The following is a 26780-nucleotide window of genomic DNA, read 5'->3' on the forward strand; positions in this document are numbered from 1 at the left end:
CCATGGTTGTGGGTTCGATTCCCACGGGGGGCCAGTATATATATAAAAAAATGTATTCACTAACTGTAAGTCGCTCTGGATAAGAGCGTCTGCTAAATGACGTAAATGTATATTTCAGGCTAAGGCATACTACTTACTCATTACCTTCATTTGATTTTTTATGATGAGTTTATACATATATAAACATTAGGCTGTTTTGCATTGTCAAGGGGGAATATGCAACAGATGATCATGGCAATAATGTATCAATAATGGAGTGGTGATAATGATATTGATTATCATCATGTAGGTCATCAAGCTTTCCACACGATGTCGCTATTCAACATGAAATTCCTTTCAAGTTCCAAGATGACTCAGCCAGTAAGTAATTTACTGTACAACATTTTCAGATATATCAAGCCCTTACACAGTAATCACCTACTCGTTTCACATAAAGTATAGCATAGTATAATTAATCTAAAATCGGCATTTACCAAACTCAGTATGGCATGTCAAGAGGGGGCGGGTCGGTCAAAAGGGACTTTCCAGTTATGTACTTTCGGTTTTATTATGAAGCACAATCAGCAACTCGAACGTGGGGTCATCCAGTCCAGTCGCAGACTGCTGTATAACTAAATTAATGCGAAGATTACCATTTATAAGAGGGTGTAATTTAGAATATAGGCTAGATCTATTCTTAATATATATAGGCTATCGTTTCCTTGAAATTCAGAAGAAATTGCAACCTCACTCGTAAGAGCCCACATGCAAACGTGAGTAGTCTATCTTTTTTAAAGGAATTTAAACTTGTTATATTGTATTATATATTACAGCATGTATTGTAATGTGTTATTACCATTCGTCATATTCATCCTGAAGCTTAAAACGACTTTGAAATGAACCTAATTGAAAGTGAAGTGAAAGTAAAAATGAAGCGCCATAAGATAACAGTTGATTACACACTCCAGCACCCAATGTTGTCCCTTATTAGTCGGTCAGCTGTTTTTCATTAAATGGTCACACTCCCTCCAATATTTTCAGATAATCTATGTCCCAGGGGTTTAATTGGGATTTTGTGTGAACTAATTCTCAAATTGCCACTTTTTCGATAATAGGCTATAACAGATCTATGTGCACATATCATTTTCCATATGGTATCCCACTTAGTCCTCCTCAATTTAACCCCTGGATATGATGTTCTTCAACCTCATTATCTGTCTGTCCCAACCTCCTGTTCTAGAGCCTGTTCGGAATGCCGAAAATGAACTTCTCTCCGCTGCTCTTCCTGTGCATGGATGTGTGTGTGGTGCAGACAGTCCGCTTGTCCCAACTCTCTCCTCTCCTCCTCCCTCATCCCCTTATCACCTTGTGGGGTGGAAGCCTGCTCCGTGCCGGCCTCCACCTCTTTCTCACCTTCATGTTCCCTGGAAGTCCCCCATGGATGAGTAGCTTCGAGGGACTCCAGAGCATGGGGGTCCTCTGCTTCCACTGCCCACTCTACATCAGCCTTCTCTGGGCATGTGGCCAGTCCATCTTGGGGCAGCTATGGGGATGGCACTCCTGGCAGGGGGTGGGTGAAAAGTCTATATTGCTATAATTATGTTAATATATATATATATATATATACCCTTTTTGTTTTAAAAATGGACAAACCTAACGGACTAAAATCACTTGTTTTTCAGCTACTTCAGGGCTACTGCGTAACAGTCGTAGCATGGTTGTACTGGACACGCTACGTCCCTTCTCTTATTACCAAGCCAACCAAGGAACCACAGAAGAAGACTGGGGCCTCTCTAGAGAAACTGATGGGCTACATGAAGCCTTACATCATACGCTTTGGAGCAGTGCTGAGTCTTGTCGTCATCTCTTCCCTTGGTGAGATGGCTATTCCCCACTACACCGGCCGAATGACAGACTGGATCATGAATGAAGACGAGCCTGAAGCCTTCACTTACGCCATCACAGTCATGTCTCTGATTACAGTCATGAGGTATAGTAGAGCATAGATCAATAATTGGCAATACGATACTCTTGAGTCCTTCCAATTGATGCTCAGTGTTTGATACTCCTGTTTAATTTTTAGGTTTCAAGCTTCCTAACCACTTCCATAGGGCATCTATTGTAATGATACTGTAGTAACATGTTTTTTTGCCCTCCTTCTCCCATCTTCATCGTTCAGTGCTGTGTGTGAGTTTGTGTGTGATCTCATCTACAACATCACCATGAGTCGCATACACACCTCCATCCAGGGCCTAGTCTTCCAGTCAGTGCTGAAGCAGGAGATCGCTTTCTTTGACAAAGCACAGACAGGTGAGTCACATCTCATTCTAATCTACAGGTAACTGCCTAAATAAATGAAACACCAACATAAAGTGTCTTAATAGGGCGTTGGGCCACCACTAGCCGCCGGAACAGCTTCAATGTGCCCTGGCATAGATTCTACAAGTGTCTGGAACTTTATTGGAGGGATTGACACCATTCTTCCTCGAGAAATGTTTGTTTTGTTGATTGTGGTGGAAAACGCTGTCTTGGGCGACGCTCCAGAATCTCCCATAAGTGTCCAATTGGGTTGAGATCTGGTGACTGAGACACACACACCCACCCTTTAAACTCCCAATGCTCTTTGAGACCCCACTTTCAAAGTCACTGAGATCTCTCCTTCTAGCCATGGTAGCCCAAATAATGGGCAGCTGGACATATTTATACATGACCCTAAGCAAGGAATGTTCATTGCTTAATTAACTCAGGAACCACAACTGTGTGGAAGCACCTGCTTTCAATATACTGTGTATCCCCTCATTTCCTCAAGTGATTCCTTTATTTTGGCAGTTAACTGTACTCCACCTTCTTAAATATATTTTTTTTATACAGTAGCTGGGTTACTAATTTATTCAAAGCTAACTGATAAACACATACTGTATGTCCCAAGGATATATCCCAGGTGAAAATGAGCTAATCTTAATAAACATGAGTGATACTGTCAAGAGCATTGTGTGTTTTTTCTTTCTTTATGCAATATATTTATGCTTTATGCTATATATATATTATATATATTTGCACCCCGTCCCCTCCAAGGGTCTAACTTAACCTATAACCTTTGTTCCAGGTAACCTTGTGTCACGCATCACCACGGACACCAACGACATGAGTGAGTCTCTGAGTGAGAGGTTGAGTCTGCTGATGTGGTACTTCATGCGTGTCACTTTCCTCTTCATCTTTATGCTCAATCTCTCCTGGAAGCTGTCACTCTTCACCGCTATGGGGCTTCCTATCATCTGGGTCATACCAAAGATATCCGGCAAGTGGTACCAGGTACAGGAAATCAGACCTTTTCTAACCTATTGTAGTGGAAGTAGCCTGGTCCCAGATCTGTTTGCGCCTTCTTGACTAAATGTATGGGGTGACAATGACAATAAGAGTTGGCTAGACAGCATAAACAGATCTGGGACCAGGCTATAGTGGGGGTAGTTCTGTGAACTACTGAACACTCCCGTGATGAGTAACATTGTCTGAGAGTTGCAGTTTCGTGTTTGCATACATCTTGATTCTACAAGCCACAGTCACAAAAATAGCACCACAGAGCAGACAGATCAGAATGTTACCTGACCAATCAGAATGTAACTGTGAATATTGTTTTTGTCCCAGGAGCTCGGTGCGAAGGTTCAAAAGTCACTAGCCCAGGCCAATGATGTTGCCACGGAGACCTTCTCCTCCATGAAGACAGTGCGCAGCTTTGCCAATGAGGAGGGCGAGACAGAGCGCTACAGGAAGAGGCTGGAGAAGACCTACTCTCTGAATAAAGAGGAAGCAGCAGCCTACGCAGCCTCGACCTGGACCAATAGCGTGAGTCTCAGCTTCAATTGTAAACAGTCACAGAGTGAGAGCAATTTATCCAAATTCAGTTCCAAAAAGCTTGGATTGCACATTGACTCATGAGGGTGCATGAATTTGTCTGTAATAAGTGCCCTGAGTTTTTCCTGGCCATGTGAACAGACTAGGGAAAGCTCTGGGCCATTGTTATAGACTATAACTACTGTACGTCCCAGAGTTCTTCCTGGTTACATGATCTGGAAAACTCTGGACTCTAGTCATAATCAATAATAACCCCATCTGTCTCCCTTTCAGATGTCAAGCCTGTTCCTGAAGGTCAGTATCCTGTACTATGGTGGTAGTCTGGTGACAGGGGGGACTGTCAGCAGTGGGGACCTTGTGGCCTTTGTGCTCTACGAGCTCCAGTTCTCCTCTGCTGTGGAGGTAAGGCCATAGATAAACAGTCTCCATTCAATCTACCAGCAGCCATCTTATGCTTGATCCCTACTACCAAATACAAACAAACCTAAATGTACACGCCCTAACAAGGCACTGGCAAGTTGTTCTACAGTAAAATAGGGGTCAAAATGATTTATCAGTATCAAAACATTTGAATCATAACTAGAGTTTTGAGTAGCAACATTTTGACAGTCACTTACTGGTGTCGCTTTTACACCTCCTGTCTGGCAGGCTGTGATGTCGTATTACCCAAGTGTGATGAGGGCGATCGGCGGCTCAGAGAAGATATTCGAGTATGTGGACCGACAGCCCCAGGTTCCTCCAGAAGGCTCCCTTGCCCCACAGAAACTTGAGGGACATGTTCAGTTCAAGAATGTCACATTTACCTACCCTACCAGGGAAGATACACCTGTGCTCAAGGTATCTACATTATATTTACAGTATACTATATACACATATACTGGATATGAATTAAAATAACATACATTAAATTACAATTTCTCTCTATCTCCCAGGGCCTGTCTCTGGAGCTGAGGCCTGGGCAGATCACTGCCCTGGTGGGGGCTTCTGGATCAGGGAAGAGCACCTGTGTGAGCCTGCTGGAGAGGTTCTACCTGCCCCAGGAAGGAGAGATCCTATTGGATGGAAAGCCACTGCACAGCTACAAGAACCAGTACCTACACGACAAGGTCATTACGAACAGCAATGGAAGCAATGTTACTCTTCCTCTAAGCTATATTAGTGCGTAACATAAATAGCTACCAGCCTTTAAAGAACACTACATGATCACAATGTTTGCCAATAAGTTATTAACCAACTAATGAATAATGTCTCTCAGATCAGTGTGGTGAGTCAGGAGCCGGTGTTGTTTGCTCGTTCTGTCAAGGAGAACATCAAATATGGCCGAGAGGACGCTTCCGATGAGGAGATATACCGGGCTGCTGAGCTGGCCAATGCCCACAAGTTCATCTCTGACCTGCCCAAGGGCTATGATACAGGTATGTCCCAAAAGCTTAATTCATATTGACTTCATCCTGATAGGATTGGTAATATTGTTTCTTTGGGGCTTTGTTTAGTCCTTACTGATAAAAAGTTACACTTTTTTCTGCATGACTTCGACTTTGAACTGTTAGTACTTTTCCTTCCTCAAACTACTGATGATATGATTGTAGTGTATGTGTGTTATCCAGCTCTGCTGTTCATACCTAATTGTTGTTCTTTATTCCACAGATGCCGGGGAGAAGGGAGGCCAGGTTTCAGGAGGGCAGAAGCAACGCATAGCCATCGCCAGAGCTCTGATCAGACAGCCTCGGATTCTAGTGCTGGACGATGCCACCAGTAACCTGGACACCGAGAGCGAGCATTTGGTAGGAGAACTCTGAATCTTGTTATCTTTCACTACAACAGACTGACATAAATCAATTTTGGGTGGATAATCAGTTGCTGTTGATCATTTACTCACAAAATAACCCAATGGAGGCTGTTTCCTTCCCTAACTTTAATAATTGATTTACAGTGTATTGTAATCTCAGCTAATCTCTGACAATTCAGTGGCTTTAATTCAAACATACTCAACATGTTTCTCTCCTTAGGTCCATCAAGCTCTGCTCAAGGACTCAAACCCCTGCTCAGTGCTGTTGATTGCTCATAAGCTGAGCACTGTGGAGAAGGCCAATCACATTGTTGTTCTCGAGGAGGGAAAGGTGCTAGAGGAGGGGAGCCATGTTGAGCTGCTGGAGAAAGGTGGAACCTATGCTGATCTGGTGAACAAGCAGAATACTGGCTTCCAGCGCAAAGAAGGGGAGGAGCTGAAAGACTAAAACAGAGGCTCTGACAATCCTCAATGTAAACTGAAATCCCACTTCTGCCACCATCTCACATTTTCACCATTTACTTTTCATGATATCCAATTGGTAGTTACAGTCTTGTCCCATCACTGCAACTCCCGTAGGGACTTGGGAGAGGCGAAGGTCGAGAGCCATGCATCCTCCAAAACATGACCCTGCCAAGCCGCACTGCTCGCTTAACCCGGAAGCCAGCCACACCAATGTGTCAGAGGAAACACTGTACAACTGGCGACCGTGTCAGCGTGCATGCGCCTGGCCCGCTACAGGAGTTGCTAGAGCGCTATGGGACAAGGACATCCCGGCCGGCCAAACCCTCCTCTAACACAGACGCTCGGCCAATTGTGCGCCGCCTTATGGGTCTCCCGGTCGTGGCCGGCTGCGACCCGGGATCGAACCTGGGTCTGTAGTGCCTTAGACCGCTGCGCCACTCGGGAGGCCTATTTTCAACATGACTAGTTCTACTGCGTCACATATGCTTTGCAAATACTCTGAGATCATAGCATCAAACTTTAGTTAAATTATCATACTCCCCTCAGTGATTTTCAGGTACTCAAAGAAAAACTGATTACAAGAACAGTCCTGTAATATAACAGGTTTCATACAAACTTTGTGTTCAACTTTCTATTTGCACTATACTGTAAATTAAGTATTTTTAATGCCCCAAATGTCTTTTGTATTTATTTTTTATTGAATTGTTCTCTCACATTTGTGTTTTAACTAATGTAAATAGGGATCCCAAATAATTATTTGTTTTCTGTTTACATTGTCTTCAAGGCAGTACAATGCACTAGCCTTTTTATGTTCTGTGTTAATGACAATAAACATTCTGCTCTATGAAATAATTTCTTAATTTAGTATCTGAATGTGGGGTAATGGTTACATAATAACAGCATAATGTGCAAGTTTTGCAGTTGATCTGTATTACTGTGGGAAACCCCTCATCTCATGCTTTCACTTTTCCTTTACTTTGCTATAGGCCTAGATAATGATGACTAAGGCCAAGCCGAATCGCATACAATGACCTCCAGCAACATTGTTAGTGTTTAGAGGGTATTTCCAATGAAGGCAATATGACGCTTAACACAGAGGCAGTTTCATAACAGTTGCAATCAGTGGCGGCTCCTGAAAAAATTCTCAGGAGGGGCAATTTTTCTGATGATTTAGGTGACCTACACACATTTTAAAAAAGATATGTCCAGCAACAACATGAAGACAGGGGCAGCATATAAGTCAATACCAGAAGCATTTATTGACTGATCTCAAAAGTGTTGGCTTACCAGGGTTGGTGGAGCCCTCAGTTTCATCTTTGCCTCGCAAAGCTAACTCAAACACTCCGCAAAACTTCACACACTGGATTAGCCGGCTGAGGATGTGGCGGTTCTTGCTAATGTCGTAGTAAATATATTTGTTATAGTGAATATGGAATATGATATGTTGAGTAAAATGTTGTGCTAAGATCTATTTAGGTCAGGAGCTGGTTATAAGTTCTGTTCCTATCCAATAACAATGGACAAAAGGGTCCTATCTTGTCAGCCTTGTCAGCAGGTGGCCAAGGACAACACCCACGCCATAGGCCTCTCAGTTCTTCCAACTCACGAGTTCTTGCTCTGAGGACACACACACACACACACACACACACACACACACACACATCATCACTGTTAAACACACACACACACACACACACACAAAAATCCCCTCTCTTAGGCTGAACATTTGAAGACAGAGAACCCGACTCAGAGCCAATGCAACAGTGACAGTAGCCTGGAGGGGACCTCGCCCAACTCATCAGGACCAATCAGAAGATCAGAACTACTAGATTCAACCTACTTCATTTATTGCATAAAATGTCTGCACACAATGTTTCGGGGCTCTCTTCAGATAATAATAATAATAATAATAATATGCCATTTAGCAGACGCTTTTATCCAAAGCGACTTACAGTCATGCGTGCATACATTTTTGTGTATGGGTGGTCCCGGGGATCGAACCCACTACCTTGGCGTTACAAGCGCCATGCTCTACCAGCTGAGCTACAGAAAGTGGATACTCATGGATGCGCATCGCAATTGTAAAATGTCAACACAATTGGAGACACCACGTCATTTTTGGAGACATGTTATTGACAGTAAACTATTGTAGATGCGACTGCTAACTAAATAAAACATTTTAGCTGGCTAGCTAATCATCTTAGCTAAATGTGGGGCAAACAATTCAGTTATTTACCGTTAATTTGAGGGATTGGGGTGAAAGAAATCGAGTTACATAGTGATACTTTACGATATACTGTATTGACAATATCGCAATATTTTAGCGCTAGTTGGCTGTACCTGCACCAAAACACCATTATTGTTCCTTCATAGCTTGTTCTCAATCTTTTCACATTGGGAGCCAATTTGTTTTCAGCACTTTTATTTCCATGACTGATCAAAACTCGTTCTCATGGCTTTCTGATCCCTCTGCAACAGACATATGGTGCGCAATAAAATCACAGTATCGAATCGCAATACGTATAGAATCATGAGACTCGCAATGCTGATGCATATATCTTATCGTGAGGTTCCTGGCAATTCCCAGCCCAAGTTCATTTGCCACAACAAATCTCTTCGCTAGCAAACGCGATGTCTTCTCCAAAACGGCAATGTGTCTCCAGCAATGTTTACTTTTTTGACGTTCTATGGCATCTCCACTTTCCAAGCATATATGACCACATGTAATATTTTGGTAAGTGATGCAAATAGTGAACTATGTAGGGCCAGGATGTAAAATATATGTAGCTGCAGCAATTTCTCTTATCTGATATGGTAAGTAATGGGGCTTAATTTATAGCTCCCTAAGAGTTTGACGAACGGGTCCGTGCACGCGATTCCAGATATCTTTACCTCTGAATAAACTGCCTTTATTATACCATATCCACCCTGTCCAAAGTCTCTACTTGGTCTCAGTTCTCCAGTAAACTTGTGATCAGGGACGGCCTGTTCAATAGGGCGATATGGGCGACGCACTGCCAAACGGGAAAAGGAAGGGATTTTTTTTCTAATCAATTATATCACGGCAACAGTAGTTATCAGTGTTGTAATCTGATCTGACTGCCACTAAATGTCAAATCAGGCTAAAGTCGTGCTTCAAATGGCCCCGCCCGTTTTTGGGCGATTTCAGTCAGGTTGAAAATCGCCCAGAAGTCTCTCATAGCCTGTCATGTAAAATCTATTTTTTTCAAATTTCAAAGCTTTCAATACATTCTCTATGGGTGTCTGTGGGCTTGCACTTACGCGCTTTCGTCATACGTGACGTAACCATGAACGTAACTAAGCAAATAGCGGCTAGCAGCGTCTCTTTGCGACCTGCAGTGTGGCGTTATTTTATGTTTTTAATTTGTACACTTAGTGGCGTTATTTTATGTTTTTAATTTGTACACTTAGTTTACAAACATTCTGCCAACCATGGATTTCGAGTGGTGGGTTTTGGACTGATCTTGTTGATCGTGTACATACCCACTACGAACGGACTAAATAATGAAAACGTTGCTGGCAGCGGAATCCAATACAGCTGGGAGACTTGGCTGGATGACAGAGTCCCGGACAGAGAAGTGGAGCCGGCCGGCTTCACCCTGGTCGGAGCGGACCTCGATCTGACAGTCACAGGGAAAATCGATCCTGGTAAGAGAGCGACTCTGTACCCCCGAGCCCCGACATTGAACTGCTTTCTGTGTCACTGTGACCTTACTATCTGCCCCGTGAGTTCCCCCAATTGTTTGTTACCGTTGTGTACTGTTGATAATCACAAGTTTACTGGAGAACTGAGACCAAGTAGAGACTTTGGACAGGGTGGATATGCACAAGATTTTAGTCAGACCAAGCTATAACATTATATATTTACTACGACAGTACATTCAACCAAAAGCTAATATAACAAAGGCATCAGAGATTATTTATAATCTGTCACAGAAACTGGAATCCATCTCCCCAGATCAGTCAATAAATGCTTCTGGTATTGACTTATATGCTGCCCCTGTCTTCATGTTGTTGCTGGACATATCTTTTTTAAAATGTGTGTAGGTCACCTAAATCATCAGAAAAATTGCCCCTCCTGAGAATTTTTTCAGGAGCCGCCACTGCTTGTGATTATCAACACTAACCTCATCGTTGTGGCGGCGGACAGCTAGCCTGTATCCCTCATCAAGTTGAGTGGCAATGTTATTTTTCCGTTCGTACCAATTTTTGGAAAATCCTCGGGTGTAGGACTTTCCGCCTTTAGTAGAAACCTGTTGAATTATTAAATTTGGTCTGGGAGGTCCTAATTGTTTCGTTGCCAATTTATCTTCCTTTGTTCGCCGACAAAAAGGAACTTCTTTCAAAGACACAATCCGCTCTTTTCTCAGTTACGTTCATGGTTACGTTACGTTACGTATGACGAAAGCGCGTAAGTGCAAGCCCTCAGACACCCATAGAGATTGTATTGAAGGCTCTGAAATTTGAAAAAAATAGATTTTACATTAGAGGCTATGAGAGACTTCTGGGCGATTTTCAACCTGACTGAAATCGCCCCAAAAGGGGGGGGAGCCATTTGAAGCACGACTTTAGCCTGATTCGACATTTAGTGGCAGTGTGGCACTGTGGCAGATCAGACGTATAGATTACAACACTGATAACTACTGTTGCCGTGATATAATTGATTAGAAAAAAAATCCCTTCCTTTTCCCGTTTGGCAGTGCGTCGCCCATATCGCCCTATTGAACAGGCCGCCCCTGGTTAGGTCCACAAACGTACACATTGCTGGAGCAGCCAGAGACTGGCAGCAGTCGCAGCACAGACAAGGGGTAGCCGAGACACGTCATGGGGACTATAAAGCTGAAGCATCGGTTTACAACGTTTTCTCACTACCAAATATGTTAGTGAGAGGAAGTCCAGTCGCGAGTAGTGGGAGAGGATGGAACTAGATCTCAATCCTTTTTGCTGTTCCCAAAACTAGAATTTTACGAACACAGTGCAGTAAATTTTATAGACTTGACGCATTGCGAAAGTTTTAAAAAATTGCACTGTTTAGGTGTGCACGGTCGAATTGAGTTTGTGCACACGCGCACTTCACAGAGGAAATATGCAACTACGTGTTACAACGCGCCAATAGGATATCGCTTGCTCGTGCTTGGCTTTGCCCACCTCCTTGCTTATTCTGCACTATGTTTCATTTGCTCACACTGTGAACGACACAGATGAACTATCCTGGGTTAGTTATAAATATATTTGGTTGCGGGTCCACCACAGCTCAACTGTCCTCAACTGATCCCCTGCTGATTTTGTACGTTTGCCCACTGACAAAGAAATGGTCAGTCTATACGTTTAATGGTAGGTTTATTTGAACAGTGAGAAACACAATAACTACAAAAAAATCCAGAAAAACGCATGTCAAAAATGTTATAAATTGATTTGCATTTTAATGAGGGAAATAAGTATTTGACCCCCTCTCAATCAGAAAGATTTCTGGCTCCCAGGTGTCTTTTATACAGGTAACGAGCTGAGATTAGGAGCACACTCTTAAAGGGAGTGCTCCTCATCTCATCTTGTTACCTGTATAAAAGACACCTGTCCACAGAAGCAATCAATCAATCAGATTCCAAACTCTCCACCATGGCCAAGACCAAAGAGCTCTCCAAGGATGTCAGGGACAAGATTGTAGACCTACACAAGGCTGGAATGGGCTACAAGACCATCACCAAGCAGCTTGGTGAGAAGGTGACAACAGTTGGTGTGATTATTCGCAAATGGAAGAAACACAAAAGAACTGTCAATCTCCCTCGGCCTGGGGCTCCATGCAAGATCTCACCTTGTGGAGTTGCAATGATCATGAGAATGATGAGGAATCAGCCCAGAACTACACGGGAGGATCTTGTCAATGATCTCAAGGCAGCTGGGACCATAGTCACCAAGAAAACAATTGGTAACACACTACGCCGTGAAGGACTGAAATCCTGCAGCGCCCGCAAGGTCCCCCTGCTCAAGAAAGCACATATACAGGCCCGTCTGAAGTTTGTCAATGAACATCTGAATGATTCAGAGGAGAACTGGGTGAAAGTGTTGTGGTCAGATGAGACCAAAATCGAGCTCTTTGGCATCAACTCAACTCGCTGTGTTTGGAGGAGGAGGAATGCTGCCTATGACCCCAAGAACACCATCCCCACCGTCAAACATGGAGGTGGAAACATTATGCTTTGGGGGTGTTTTTCTGCTAAGGGGACAGGACAACTTCACTGCATCAAAGGGACGATGGACGGGGCCATGTACCGTCAAATTTGGGTGAGAACCTCCTTCCCTCAGCCATGGCATTGAAAATGAGTCGTGGATGGGTATTCCAGCATGACAATGACCCAAAACACACCGCTAAGGCAACAAAGGAGTGGCTCAAGAAGAAGCACATTAAGGTCCTGGAGTGGCCTAGCCAGTCTCCAGACCTTAATCCCATAGAAAATCTGTGGAGGGAGCTGAAGGTTCGAGTTGCCAAACGTCAGCCTCGAAACCTTAATGACTTGGAGAAGATCTGCAAAGAGGAGTGGAACAAAATCCCACCTGAGATGTGTGCAAACCTGGTGGCCAACTACAAGAAACGTCTGACCTCTGTGATTGCCAACAAGGGTTTTGCCACCAAGTACTAAGTCATGTTTTGCAGAGGGGTCAAATACTTATTTCCCTCATTAAAATGCAAATCAATTTATAACATTTTTGACATGCGTTTTTCCGGATTTTTTTGTTGTTATTCTGTCTCTCACTGTTCAAATAAACCTACCATTAAAATTATAGACTGATCATGTCTTTGTCAGTGGGCAAACGTACAAAATCAGCAGGGGATCAAATACTTTTTTCCCCTCACTGTACATGTGTAAGACCAGTGGCAAATCATTTTTAAAAATAGAGAAGAGAAACGGCCCAAGGCAACTGCCCTAAGGGACAACGTACTGTACATATCTGATGTTAGAGAAGCTTCCATTGAAGAACACTCTCTGGGTTCTATTGGATAAATAACTGTCAAACCATGTGATGGCAGGTGATGTAAAGCCAAAGCAAGTGAGTTTCTTCAATAACTATTTATGATCAATAACATCAAAGGCTGCACTGAAATCTAACAATACAGCTCCAACTATCATCTTATTATCCATTTATTTTAAGAAATCATCTGTCACCTGAGTCAGTGCAGTACAAGTTGAGTGCCCTTCTCTATATGCATGCTGAAAGTCAGTAGTTAACTTGTTCTCTGAAAAATAGCATTGTATTTGGTCAAACACAATTCTCTTCATCAGTTTTCTAAGAGCAGGCAGCGAAACTGATTGGGCGGCTGTTATAGCCAACAAAGGGTGCTTTACTATTTTTAGGCAGTGGAATTACTTTAGCTTCCTTCTACACACAACTTTAGGCTTTGGTTAAAGATATAGCAAATGGGGGCGGCAATACAGTCTGCTACCATTCTCAATAGTTTCCCATCAATGTTTTCTATACGTGTTTGCTTATCATTATTGATGGATAACAATCGTTTTTCCACCTCTCCCACACTAACTTGACCAAATTCAAAACAGCCATCCTTCTCTTTCATTATTATATATTTTATACAAAAATATGATAGTTCACTGATCAATGTTTTCATTTCACTTCTGACTTTTTCCACTTTACTAGTGAAACAGACATTGAAATGATTGCCAATATCAAAAGGTTTTGTTATAAATGACCCATCAACTTCAATGAATGATGGCGATGAATTGGGTTTTCTGCCCATATCATTGAAGATACTCCAAAGTCTTTTCCATTGTGTTTTATGTCATTTATCTTGGTTTGGTAATATAGTTTCTTCTTTTTGTTAAGTTTAGTCACATAATTTCTCAATTTACAGTACGTCAACCAATCAGCTGACCAGCCTGACTTGTTTGCCACCTCTTTTACACCATTTCTTTGAACCATACCATTTTTCAATTCATCATCAATCCAGAGGGCTCCAACAGTTCTCACAGTTGATTTCTTAACAGGTGCATTATTGTCAACAATTGGCATGAATAATTTTACAAATACTTCCAGTGCTGCATCTGGATTCACTTCTTCATACACATCAGACCAACATACATTTTTTTTTAAATCTTCAAAAAAAAAAACTTTATATGATCTCTTATAAATTACTTTAGGCCCAACATTTGGCACTTTGGCTTTCCTTGTTATTGCCAGAATGTTATGGTCACCACAGCCAATGGGACTGATATTGCTTTGGAGCTAAGCTCTGCAGCATTATTGAAGATATGATCAATACAAGTGGATGACACAGATCCAACACTATTGGTATGCACTCTAGTTGGTTGAGTAAAACATGGGTCATATTACAGGCATTAGCCACAGTTAAAAGCTTCCTCAGAAAATAGACCTCTCTGTTAACATCGCACACACTATCAAGCATTGAACACATATTATCCAAATACTGACAGATAGGACTTGGTGGCCTATAGCAGCACCCCAAAAGAAGAGGCTTTAGATGAGGCAGGTGAACTTGCAATCTTTCTATGATCCATCTGCATCTTTTCAGTGATCATTTTTCTCACTTTCTCCATCCAGGTCTCATGTGGAGACTCTGGTAAGCCATCCACAACAATGTTATTCCTCCTGGATTGTCATCTGTAATAATGATTCACAGTGCTGTCATCATCTCACGTGGACTTAGTTTGTTGTCATCTTGCTGCAGTCAACACAGCCAACTGGAATTGCTAAAATGCCATTGATTGTGGAACCTTTAGTCTACCATAAGGACAAAGCCCGATTTTCCTTTCCTTATTAATCCTGTGACTTTTGGCTAAATGTCAGGTTTAAAAACGTTCACTTTCAATTCATTTTGAACATTAATAGCCCTGGACAAAGATATCTCACTGCAAAAGCTTGTAGGCTACTCTAGCATATCTGTTCAATAGAGTGCAACTCATGGGAAAAGCCTGGCCTAAACTTTATGATAAACTGGAACATCCAGGGTTAGAATTATAGGCCTGTATCGACTCTTGGCCAGGGCCCCTGACAAACTTTAGAGTTGCAATGTATTGGATGCCCCATAAACCGTAAAAATTATGTGGGGAGGGATGCCCGCTGTGATATTTGTCATGTGGCTGATTTTGCAGTGTGCAACCTCCCCTGGGTGCATCTCAAAAGTCTAGCAGCCGCAGTCCCCACTCCTTCATCTGAAAACAGAAATGAAATCTGAAATAAATATCACTGAAGCAAAGCTAACTGGAGGACTTGTTTGCAAGGAATTGGAGAGGCAAGCAGATGCAGCTCTATAATAAAAAGCTAGGCTACTTATCCTATAAGTAGGCCTAGGGCCTATCCCTTTTGAATTATGTGAAACGAATTGAGAAAATCAAGCTGTCTGAAAAATTATCCATGCAACATGACAAGATGTTGACAACAACTTCTTAACATTTCGGCATTATCATTTTATGGCTGAACTGCCCTTATCTCCCACTGATGTGACAGATTGCATAACTTCCACTCCAAATAAAAAACCTGAGTTATGCTCCAACCTAGTGACTGAATAAATCCTACAACTGCGGATGATACAGCCAATGATGTGTGTATATTTAAATCATTGGATACAGCTGATATACCCTACAAGGAAAAAAAGTAGGTGCCAGTGTGCCTAAAAGGCTGGTGATTTTCTGGCTATTTTAGCTAGCTACCGTTATGTCGTTAGCTACTTGGGCTACCAACTGGGAAATAGTACCCAGTCGTGAGGAGGACCTACCGCCGGTAATAATTTTTTTGTATTTAGAATTCGGAGTAGCTAGTAATAAGCATTAGGTTCCGTAAACGTAAAGATGATAACGGTTGTATAAACAAATAATCTGTGTTGTTTTTATCTAACTAGCTAGTTTAGCCGCCTGAAGCTAAAGGAACAGGATGCTCTTCTTGTAGGGTGTGGCATGTTAAATTACAGACAGCATGGATAGCCAATGATGATCTAGAACCTATGCGTAGTAGCCAATCGAAAGCCAGTATTACGAGAAACCTGACAGGAATTGCACGGAAACGCCACGTGGTATGTTTATAAAGAGGCAGGCGGAAGCTTTTCAGCGCCATTTCATTGTAGAACGTTTCGGGTATTATTTAGTGGAAACATAACAGTGGAAAAATTGGAACATACAAATAATCCGGATCCATCCTGATGGAAACGGCCGTTAACACGCCCCTTGACAGGTACCATTCGGAATATTGTACCTTCAGCCTCAGGTCGGAACTGATTTTGCAGGCTTGACAATTAACACGAATCGGGACTGAATGGCTAAACCTAGTTAACTAGTATTCACTGTCGGTGCATCAGCTAGCTAACTAGTCTTTTCTCAACTCTGACACCAACCAATGAAAATATTCCGTTGGCTAGTAAAATGTAAATATATATATTTTTTGTTCCTAACACCCCCCTAGATAGCTAGCTATGCAGTGAGGGTGGATATTGACCTATTGTTTGGGTCAGCCTACTCAATATCTTAGTGCTGGGTGATTGTTTGGAATTGGCTGTGGTGATGAAACGCTTCATTGAGCGGCACTGCGCCACCGCCATTTTCCTGCTATAAATCTTATGACAGAGAAATAAACTGTTGAGCTAGGGCCGCAGATGTGCAATTTATTTGTAGCTTCTTCAGTTGCCCTAACCCAGTTGTTCACTTTCTGATGTTCGCTAGCAAACGTTAGCGTCCTGGCTAACTAGCTTGGTAACTAGCTACTGTTGTTTACAAACGATGCGATGGTTCTAAGCTAGCCAGCTAAGTTAGCGTTTCCACAAATGGGGTCTCACATAAACAAGCTAGTAACAGGAGGAGCTGATTGGATAGTTGTGCAAGGGTTTGAGTCACAGGCGTTTGAAGGTTTTGACTGACGATCCCGGAGGTCTGTTTTGGTGTCGGTGTGTTTACAAACACTCAAAAAAGGCGGGGCGGCGACACTGACCCCAAGCGATGACTAATATAAGCGCGGAAGCCTCGTCTCTCTGCCGGCTGAAATGATTGCCACATTTACGAATTAAAGCATATCACAATAAAACTAACTAGCTAATGCCTTTGATTATTGCCTATTACCGGTTAACACCATTTAAATCAAAGTTAATTCAACGAAAATACTTGGGAGGTTAGGCTAAGTATAACAAACACGCATAGAGAGAGCAGTAAACTGGTCAACATACTATCAGTCTTTTTCCGGGTTATCAAGGAATAAAATTACTTATGCATTGACAGATACTCTGCAGCTCTTTCCCTTTTCTTCAACGGGTTAACTTAACAAGGCCATGTTGTGTTGGTGTGTAAGTCCTGAGATGGAAAATCAGCTCATGAGCTTGGCCTCACATTGTGTGTCAGTGGGTTGTCATGTGTGTGCTGTGTGAGCCCTGGAGTGACTGGGATAAAATCATCAAAATCTGGTCCACACAGCACAAAGATGGAAGGGAATAGAGGGAGAACCTGGATGTTTTCCCTATTCTATCACTGAATGCAAGTGTAAATGCCCTAAGTGCTGTACAGTACTGATGTTGAGTACAGTAGTGCTTCAGTGCTGCCCCAGGGATTTCCCATCCAGTGATCTGGGTTGCTGGGGCTGTGGCAAAAGTGGCAGCTTATTGATAGAATCAATGCCTTGGTGAGGGAGCAGATGGGGAAGGGCCTGTGTTTTGATACCTCTATCAGTCATGTAGTCCCAGGTTCCCCCCTAATGCTTTCCTGCTTGAATTGTATAGCCTGCACCTTAAAGTTTGTCGTTGGCTTCCTGTGCTTTCAATGCACAATAAGTTGACTGTATTGACACTGACTGTAGGGCAATGATGAAGTATTGCAAAGATCAAGCACAGTGTAGCTTACTACTTTTGAAATGCCAGAGCTCAGGGATAATTTTAGCATATGAATGAGTTTTCTGCCAAAATGTATTTCTCCCCTCATACACCCCCTTCTGCCTTCCCTGCGCCTGTCCTGTCTATCCCACTACTTCAACCTCTCCCACCGTCTGTTCCTCTCTCCTCTACTGGTCAGCAGCTCTCTGGGAGTGGTGGGGCTGTCTGGCGGCGGGATGGAGCACCACGCCTCGGGCCCAGGCAAGCGCATGCGGAAGCCATCACTGCTGTATGAAGGATTCGAGAGCCCCCAGCTTCCGCACGCGCCGCCCCCTCCCCCGGTCCAGCCCCCCGTCAGGGACCCCGGCCGGCAGGGCTGCATGACCAACCAGCTGCAGTTCCTCCAGAAGGCCATGATCAAGTCCCTGTGGAGGCACCACTTTGCCTGGCCCTTCCATGAGCCAGTGGACGCCTTCAGACTCAACCTCCCAGTGAGTTACTGTTAGTAGAGATTAGTGGTCACCAACTGGTCCTAGAGAGCCATAGGGGTTGCAAGCTTTTGTTACAACCCACCACCATGTAGGCCTACCGCCATGAGCGTTCGTCCATAGTTTACATCAGTGTCACACCGCCATTCAACAGTCATTACTCTCTTTTTCTTTATTCCGTTCTTTCTTGCTCTCCTAGGATTATCACAAGATCATCAAGCAACCCATGGACATGGGCACCATCAAGAAGCGGCTGGAGAACAACTATTACCGCAGTGCCAGTGAGTGCATGCAGGACTTCAACACCATGTTCACCAACTGCTATATCTACAACAAGGTATGGCCCTAATATTTACATGTATAGATCAGGCTAATGCATCAATGACAACAGAGCTAATGTATTTATCTAATTTATCACAAGGTCTTTCCATATTCACAGCAACTGTAGATGTACCTGTGTTAACTGGATGTTGATTATTAAGTGCATGTGGCTTCTTCTCCTCCCCCAGCCCACAGATGACATAGTGCTGATGGCCCAGTCCCTGGAGAAGGTGTTCCTGCAGAAGGTGGCCCAGATGCCCCAGGAGGAGATTGAGCTAGCCCCTCCTGCCCCCAGGGGCAAACCGGGCAAGCCTGGCAAAGGAGGCCGCAAGGCCAATGGTGAGTCACTCTGGAGAATGTGATGGGAAAAGCAGGCAAGATAAATGTTCAACGAAGTGTTAGTGGATATACTGTGTATGTGTGGTTAAAGATGAGTAGGAACACATGTGCAACCTTGTTTAACATGGACTGTACCTCCTTGCCCATAATATTTTTTGGTAGTATTACCACTATGGGTGTGTTCTTGGGTCTGATTTTTCTCTGCCCCTCGCTCAGCGTCGAAAGCTCACCAGGTCCCTGCAGTGTCTCAGTCGGCATACTCCCCATCCTCCTCTGACACGGGTGACTCCGACACCCCCCCTCAGACCATGCTGCCCAAGAGTCTGCCCCCCACACAGCTGCTGAGCCTGCCCCCCACACAGCCCACCGCCAAGGTACCACACTTTACTCAATATGCTAAGACCTGAATAGGAACTTGCTATAGTACTGAACACTGTATTGATGCTACAAATTTGTTGCTGCTGCCTGTTACACACTGTATATAGGCTACAGAACCTCCATTGTCAAACAGAAAACCATACTGTAACTCCTCTCTCTCTGTGCAGAAGAAGGGAGTGAAGCGGAAGGCGGACACCACCACTCCCTCCACCATGATGACCATGCCCCTGGCCGTAGGAGGGGGCCGGATGGTGGGCCTGGGGAAAGGAGGCCACGGGCAAGGGCTGAGCCACGACCCCTCCTCCCTCGCCTCCCTGGGGGACATGGACCCCCCTCCCAGCCTGGTTAGAGGACCCATGGGCCCAGGAGGCCCCGTCCTGCTCCAGCCCATGATGGCCGGAGGCGGGAAGACCCTGGCGCGGCGAGGGGGCAGTGGACGCCCCATCAAGCCCCCCAAGAAGGACCTGCCGGACTCTGTGCAGCCCAAGGCGCCGCGGCGGGCCAAGCTGAGCCAACAGCTGCGTTACTGTAACAGCGTGCTGAAGGATCTGCTATCCAAGAAACACGCGGCCTACGCCTGGCCCTTCTACAAGCCCGTGGACGCCTCGGCCCTGGGCCTGCACGACTACCACGACATCATCAAGTGCCCCATGGACCTCAGCAACATCAAGGTCAGCTTGCAAGATAAAGATGTCGCAATGCCGTGACTCAATGAGAACTGAATGTGGCTCAAATACACAGTTCATGGATTATTACCTCATATCTTCTCACATTTGTTTTGTGTGGATATCTGTCACAGTATGAAACTAAGGAGGCTTATCCCTATCTGGAGTCATCTCCTTTATCTGTTGGAGTTTAAAACCTTCTCTTTTCTCTCCTGTCTTTCTCTCAGAGGAAGATGGACAGTCGGGAGTACAGGGATTCGCAGCAGTTTTCCGCTGACGTCCGACTCATGTTCTCCAACTGCTACAAATACAACCCCCCCGACCATGACGTAGTGGGCATGGCCCGCAAGCTGCAGGTGAGCTCAGTTCCGTCACCACAACTCACCCTGGAACCCTTAGTTCACCTTTGTTGCTTGACCTCTATGTCCACTGCATGCTCAGGGGGCTTTACCTGCGATATGTGGTCGTCTTACCAACCTTGTCTGAATGCACTGACTGCAAGTCACTCTGGATAAGTTTGCTTAATGACTAATATGTCAAATGTAAATTGCATTTCTCTGTTCTGTCCCTACAACTTTCTCTCTTGTGATAACTGTTATTATTGTGTAACAAAACAATAGGGACATGATCCACAATGGAGTAAATAAACAAGCTCTCACTCCGTTTTGTCTATCTGTCCATCCAGGACGTGTTTGAGTTCCGCTTCGCCAAGATGCCCGACGAGCCCCTCCAGCAGGCTCCTCCCATGTCCCGTGGCATGGGCGGCGGCATGGGCACTCACGGTGGTGGTGACTCCTCGTCTTCTTCCTCGTCCTCGTCCTCCTCGTCGGAGAGCGAGCCCAGCAGTGAGAGCGAGAGCAGCCCCAGCTCGGACAGCGAGGAGGAGCGAGCACACCGCCTGGCCGAGTTACAGGACCAGGTGTGTACACAGGTAGACTCAACCCCCCCGTTCACCTAACACACTGCACCACACACACCTAACACAGGCCTGTTTTCATCTACACACCACATGCATAGACTGCATCAATATCGTTTAGACCTCTCTAATACAGGTTTTTGTAATATTCAGACAAATCCATGCTCGTATGCATACTTTCACACTCATTTGGTGTACATGTTTATACAAATACTCTGTGTTCAAACATGTATGTACACAAGCCTACATGGGCTATTTGCAGTATTTGCTCACTATTACACTGTAATATCACAGTATTCCTTCATGACCTAGCCATAAAAGTGAAGTGTAGTTGTCCAGTTGAACACTCCACCTCTGGTCTGCCCCCCGTCACAGCTCCGAGCCGTACACGAGCAGCTGGCAGCCCTCTCCCAGGGCCCCATCGTCAAGAACAAGAAGAAGAGGGAGAAGAAAGACAAGAAGGAGAAAAAGAAGAAGAAAAAGCAGGAGAAGCGAAATCGAGGACGGCCCTGCGCGGCGGTAGGGGGTGAGGACTGGGAGATGCCGACGGCCAAGCCGGTGAAGACGCCAAAGAGTAAATCCAGTAGGAGCTCAGCTCCCGCCTCCTCGCAGGGCAAGAGCGGCCCCGGCAGGAAGAAGGGCAGCAAGTAAGCCTACACTGACCTCAAACACAACCTTTCTCTTTGCTTTAACTCTACTTTTCTGACGCATTTTCTCTTTACTTCTCCGTCTCTCGATCTGTGATCCATGTCCTCTATTTCTCCTACCTTGCTTGTTTCCGTCTCTCATTTTGTAGACTTCTTTCACATTGCTTCCTCTTTCCACCTTTCCTCACTTCACTTTTTAAAGTTTCTTACACCATTTTCTACTTCCTCTCTTTATCACACTGCAATTTCCAACTTGACCTGCATTTGTCTCTAGTGCCATGGTATTCAAAGTCAGGGCCCCAGGACAATTAACTACAGTGGGGTCGCAGAGTACAGATTATTGAATGGGACAATGTATAAAGTTCATTTTGATAAGAGATGGAAATGTAATGAGTTGAAGGTGATTTGTTGATGTAAAAATCTAAATGTACTGAAATGTAGGTTGTCTTTATATTTGGGGTGGGGTCACGAGAAATTATTACAAAAAAATTAAAATTCGGTCCCCACAAATTTGGGTGCGAAAAAATGGGCTCCCCGCTGGAAGAGTTTGCATACAACGTCTCTAGTACTACTCCACAGTCCTCTAACAGCCTCCACCTGTCCCCCCTTCTCCCTAGGAACACCAAGAAGTCCCAGGCTGCTACCATGCCCTACTACGCCTCACCTGCCTCCATGCTGCCCCACTACGACTCCGAGGAGGAGGAGGAGGAGGAGACGTCTCCCATGTCGTACGACGAGAAGCGCCAGCTGAGCCTGGACATCAACAAGCTGCCCGGTGAGAAGCTGGGCCGCGTCGTCCACATAATCCAGTCCCGCGAGCCCTCGCTGCGCGATACCAATCCAGAGGAGATCGAGATCGACTTTGAGACGCTCAAGCCGTCGACGCTGCGTGAGCTGGAGCGCTACGTCATGACATGCCTGAGGAAGAAGCCCCGTAAGCCTTATGGTGAGCGGGAACGGATAGCGATAGCTAATGCTAGCTGTGGTTAGCTAGTATGGTGTGAAGGGGAATGTGTTATGTTGTCACTGCAGACACTTGCTAATGCCATGTTATGCTACAAAGAACTGATGCTACAAGCTGGTGCTGTGGTGATAAAATGCTACATGCTAGCGCTCTGGTTGACTAATACCATACAAAATGAACCAGTCTTTCACTATGGAATGTTTAGATATTTATGTGTGGGCTGAGTGTGTAACCTTGAACCTGTCCTGTCTGTGTGTAACAGTGAAGAAAGGGGGCCCCGGCAAGTCCAGAGAGGAGCTGGCCCTGGAGAAGAAGAGGGAGCTGGAGAGGAGGCTGCAGGATGTCAGCGGACAGCTCAACTCTGGCAAGAAACCCCAGAAACCCAAGGGTGAGAACCACACATACACAGACACACGGGGAGCGGCTGTTGCACATGTAGCATTTAGCATGGCGATAAATGCTAATCCTATTCCCCCTCTGTTTCGCTCTCTCTCACAGCGGAGAAGCTCAGCGGTGTAGAGCCCCACGCCCGGCCCTCCCGCCTCAGCGGCAGCAGCTCCAGCTCAGACTCTTCCTCCTCCTCGTCATCCTCCTCCTCTGACACCAGTGAATCAGACTCGGGTTGATGAGACAGTGGGAGAGGGGAGGGAACCCCCATAGAGCTCAGGGACATGCGGCAGTCCCAGGTCTCCTGGGACAGTAAAGGGAGGGAAAAGAGCGCCCCTCCCTCGAAAGGCACCCCAGCATGAACACTCCAAGAGAATGATGATTGTGGGATTTGTATGCGGGGTGGAGGACGAGTGAAGGTCACTAAGGATACTGAAGACCAGAAACATATATTGAGAGTTCGGCCAGGTTTTAGAACGGCTGCCATGTTAGCGGCTTTATTCTCAAAGTGTTGGTAATGTAACAATACGAGAGCGCCTCTGACAATTCCCTATGAAATGACCATTCAGGATAATGTATATCCAAGTCTTTACTGTGTTGTGGTGTCAACAAATTGCATATCTGCTTTCACTGGACATCTTCATAGGTTTTGAAACTATCAGAAATAAACGGAATTGTCAATTATCACTTAGCAACGGCTATGGAGGAGAAAGTGGTTCTCGGAATGTTCACAGAAACCGCAATGGCCCAACTCTCTTCGACTCAAGATGCCTTGTTATCCCTCTCCTCCCTGTGTAAATACTTGTACAATTTATCTACATTTCTTTTATAAAGAATAATTTTATGGCAGTCCCCCAAAGAGGGAGACTGAGGAGTAGTGAAAGGATGTGGAGAGATGTGCCCAGCCCCATGTTGGACACTTCTTGATGTGCCCTCATAGATTGATTAGAACTGGATGGATATAAGCAATATAGCAGAAACCCCACTTGCCCTCCCAGACAGCTATGTGGAGTGCGTGTCGTAGTGCATATACTTATCTGTTCTTTCACTACGAGGCCTTCACTCTGGCTAGTGGTTGATTTACAGCTCTGGTAGTTTTGTCTTTTCTGTCAAGTCTTATAGCTGCAGTCACAAGAGTGGGTACATTTTTGTTGTTTTCTGTGTTTCATTTTACATCTGTTCTTACTGCTAACAGACCAACATTTAGCTGGACATAAAGTTCAGAGGCAGAAGGAGAGTTTTATTTCCATTCCATATGTAACACTTAAGAGATCTAACTGCTGAAACTATTTTTCTTGACAGTGAGATATGGCACTTACCATTTTAGAAACAACCAATCTGTCATTTCTCAGCATAGGAGTAGGTTTCTTTATGGTGACACTGCAGTCTTACAATCACTGTAGTCTTAGAATCTGATCGGTCATCAGTTCTAAGCAATTCCATTAACGCTGTTTGTTCTTAAAGGAAAATTCCACTTAAACTATTATTTGGTATTTGTTTCGTTAGTCCACTGTTGATACAGTCCCAAAATGTTTTGCATGTCAGCAATCAAGTTTTCAACATAGAACTTTCAAAATACAGAAAGTGTCACAGTATGATGTGCTTTGCAAGCTAACCGCTGGCTAGATGTTAAAAATCACCATAGAGAATGTATACAGGAGCAGACATCCTAAATTCAAGTTTGGACCAAGAGATACACCAGATGAAAGATGTACAGAAGCTATGCTGTTAGATCTCTTTTTAAGGAAATTATTATAATATATATATATATATATATATATATATAGTACTGTATTTCAGTGGTACAAATGATCATGTTTCTTTCTACCAGTGACTCTTTTTCCCTGTCTTGCTTTTCTTTTATACTCTGTATTTCTCCTCCTCCTAGTCATGCTTTGTTTCCCCAGAACATATCCTGAACATGTTTTGCCTACTGGTTGACTGGATTGCTGCCTCTCAGAAGCATACCTGTCGTTTGAAAACTGTATATATATATATATATATATATTAAAATGAGAACTCTTCTATAAAGCCTTTTATATTCATTTGTGATATGTATACACAGTACACACTTTATTTATTTATATATATACACTGAACAAAAATATAAATGCAACCATTTCAAAGATTTTACTGAGTTACAGTTCATATAAGGGAATTAGTAAATTGAAAATCAGTCAATTGAAAAAAATTAGGCTCTAACCCCCCCCCCCTATATATTATATTTGAGTTATGATTTTTAGGAAAAAATTACTCACTGTAATATACAAACAACCTCCAATAGATGACGCTGTAGCCTGGCAGCACGCTCTGTATTTGGGTTTACAGTCAGATTCAGAATGCGCTCAGTCACTTAGCCACTTCATGACTTTTGACGTGAAAAATGAGTGCTGCGAAAATGAGAAAAGTGGACTCTGAATGTCGTGTGTTTAAAGAATGGACAGCAAAATACTTTTTTAAAATTAATATTGGACATAAGGCTGATATGCCAAGAAAGTGTTGCCGTTTTTAAGGAATATAATCTCAATCGTCATTTTCTTTTAAGCAAGCATGCTAACTAAGCAGATGGCTTCAATCTTTTTTCTATAGCACAGGATGAGAGTACTGACATCAGAGACACCGCTCAACTGTTATCTACCTGACAAACGTCACTACAGATGGATCACCAAATCTAACCAGTAAAAACATTGGCCTACTAAAAAGATTACAAGACAAAGTAAAAGAAGAAAGCCCTAACTCGGAGGAATTTATATTTCTTCACTGTATTATTCATCAGGAAGCCCTGTGTAAAAGTCTGTTAAAGCTGGAAAATGTTGTAAAACTTGTCAACTTTATACGGGCAAGGGGGCTTAACCATCGTCAGTTCATTCAGCTGCTCAATGACACAGAGGCAGAGCACCATGACTTGTACCATTCAAATGTGCGCTGGCTAAGCCTGGGAAAAGTATTTCGCTGTGTGTGGGAACTGAGAGGGGAGATAGGTATTTTCAGGTGATACGGTTGGTAAAGCTGACGGCTTCTCCGAGTTGAAAGACAGACTGGCTGGGCGACTTTGCTTTCGATGTGGACATATTGGGGAATCTGAACGATCTAAATGTGAAACTGCAGGGAAATTGTGTTTTTGTGCATGAACTGTATTCCAACGTGAAAGCATTCAAGGCCAAACTTATGTTGTTCTCCAGACAAATGAGCAGCCGATATCTCGCTCATTTTCTGACACTGGCATCACTGAACGCGCCCACATCGCAGTCCGCACTGAGACATACAGTAGCACTGAGTTTTCCCGCCGCTTCTCAGACGTCAAAGATTGAGACTGAGCTGGAGCTTGTATCATGCCCCCTGTCTTTCGACAGTGAAAAAGCACCACCAGACACACAATTGGAGCTAATCGAAATCCAATGTGACAGTGCTTTGAAGGAGAAGTACAAAACAGCAAGACCAGTTCTATGGCTCCCTGAATGAAACAAAGTTTCCAAACATTAAAAAGCACGCCCAAAGGATGCTTGTTTTATTTGGGTCCACATATGTGTGTGCAGTGGCGGCTCCTGAAAAAATTCTCAGGAGGGGCAATTTTTCTGATGATTTAGGTGACCTACACACATTTTAAAAAAGATATGTCCAGCAACAACATGAAGACAGGGGCAGCATATAAGTCAATACCAGAAGCATTTATTGACTGATCTCAAAAGTGTTGGCTTACCAGGGTTGGTGGAGCCCTCAGTTTCATCTTTGCCTCGCAAAGCTAACTCAAACA

The 26780-nt window shown here is 44.0% G+C and overlaps 2 protein-coding genes across 6 annotated transcripts; both read left to right on the top strand.

Moving 5' to 3' along the window:
• Window positions 1–530: 530 nt before the first annotated feature.
• LOC311126947 (antigen peptide transporter 1-like) lies at window positions 531–6970 on the top strand. The gene is made up of 13 exons (XM_084158672.1): window positions 531–752; window positions 1220–1549; window positions 1662–1969; window positions 2159–2289; window positions 3086–3291; window positions 3625–3822; window positions 4105–4233; window positions 4480–4668; window positions 4764–4937; window positions 5087–5246; window positions 5479–5615; window positions 5841–6093; window positions 6200–6970. The coding sequence occupies exons 2-12, from the start codon at window positions 1232–1234 to the stop codon at window positions 6066–6068; spliced, it is 2178 nt and encodes a 725-aa protein (XP_084014798.1). The 5' UTR covers window positions 531–752; window positions 1220–1231; the 3' UTR covers window positions 6069–6093; window positions 6200–6970.
• A 9211-nt stretch (window positions 6971–16181) lies between these two features.
• Window positions 16182–24509, top strand: LOC311126943 (bromodomain-containing protein 2-like). 5 transcript variants are annotated; one of them, XM_084158665.1, is made up of 12 exons: window positions 16182–16303; window positions 18124–18412; window positions 18609–18746; window positions 18919–19069; window positions 19286–19443; window positions 19615–20118; window positions 20340–20468; window positions 20798–21043; window positions 21404–21675; window positions 22293–22621; window positions 22902–23027; window positions 23138–24509. In XM_084158665.1, exons 1-12 carry the CDS (start codon window positions 16272–16274, stop codon window positions 23263–23265), a joined length of 2502 nt encoding a protein of 833 aa, XP_084014791.1. In that variant the 5' UTR covers window positions 16182–16271; the 3' UTR covers window positions 23266–24509. The 5 variants fall into 5 exon arrangements, with proteins under 5 accessions (XP_084014791.1, XP_084014792.1, XP_084014790.1 ...); XM_084158666.1 differs by having other exon boundaries at window positions 20798–21031; XM_084158664.1 differs by having other exon boundaries at window positions 16214–16303; window positions 18121–18412.
• Window positions 24510–26780: the final 2271 nt, after the last annotated feature.

This window comes from Coregonus lavaretus (genome assembly GCF_964263955.1).
Source record: "Coregonus lavaretus genome assembly, chromosome: 3".
NCBI classification, from domain to species: domain Eukaryota; kingdom Metazoa; phylum Chordata; class Actinopteri; order Salmoniformes; family Salmonidae; genus Coregonus; species Coregonus lavaretus.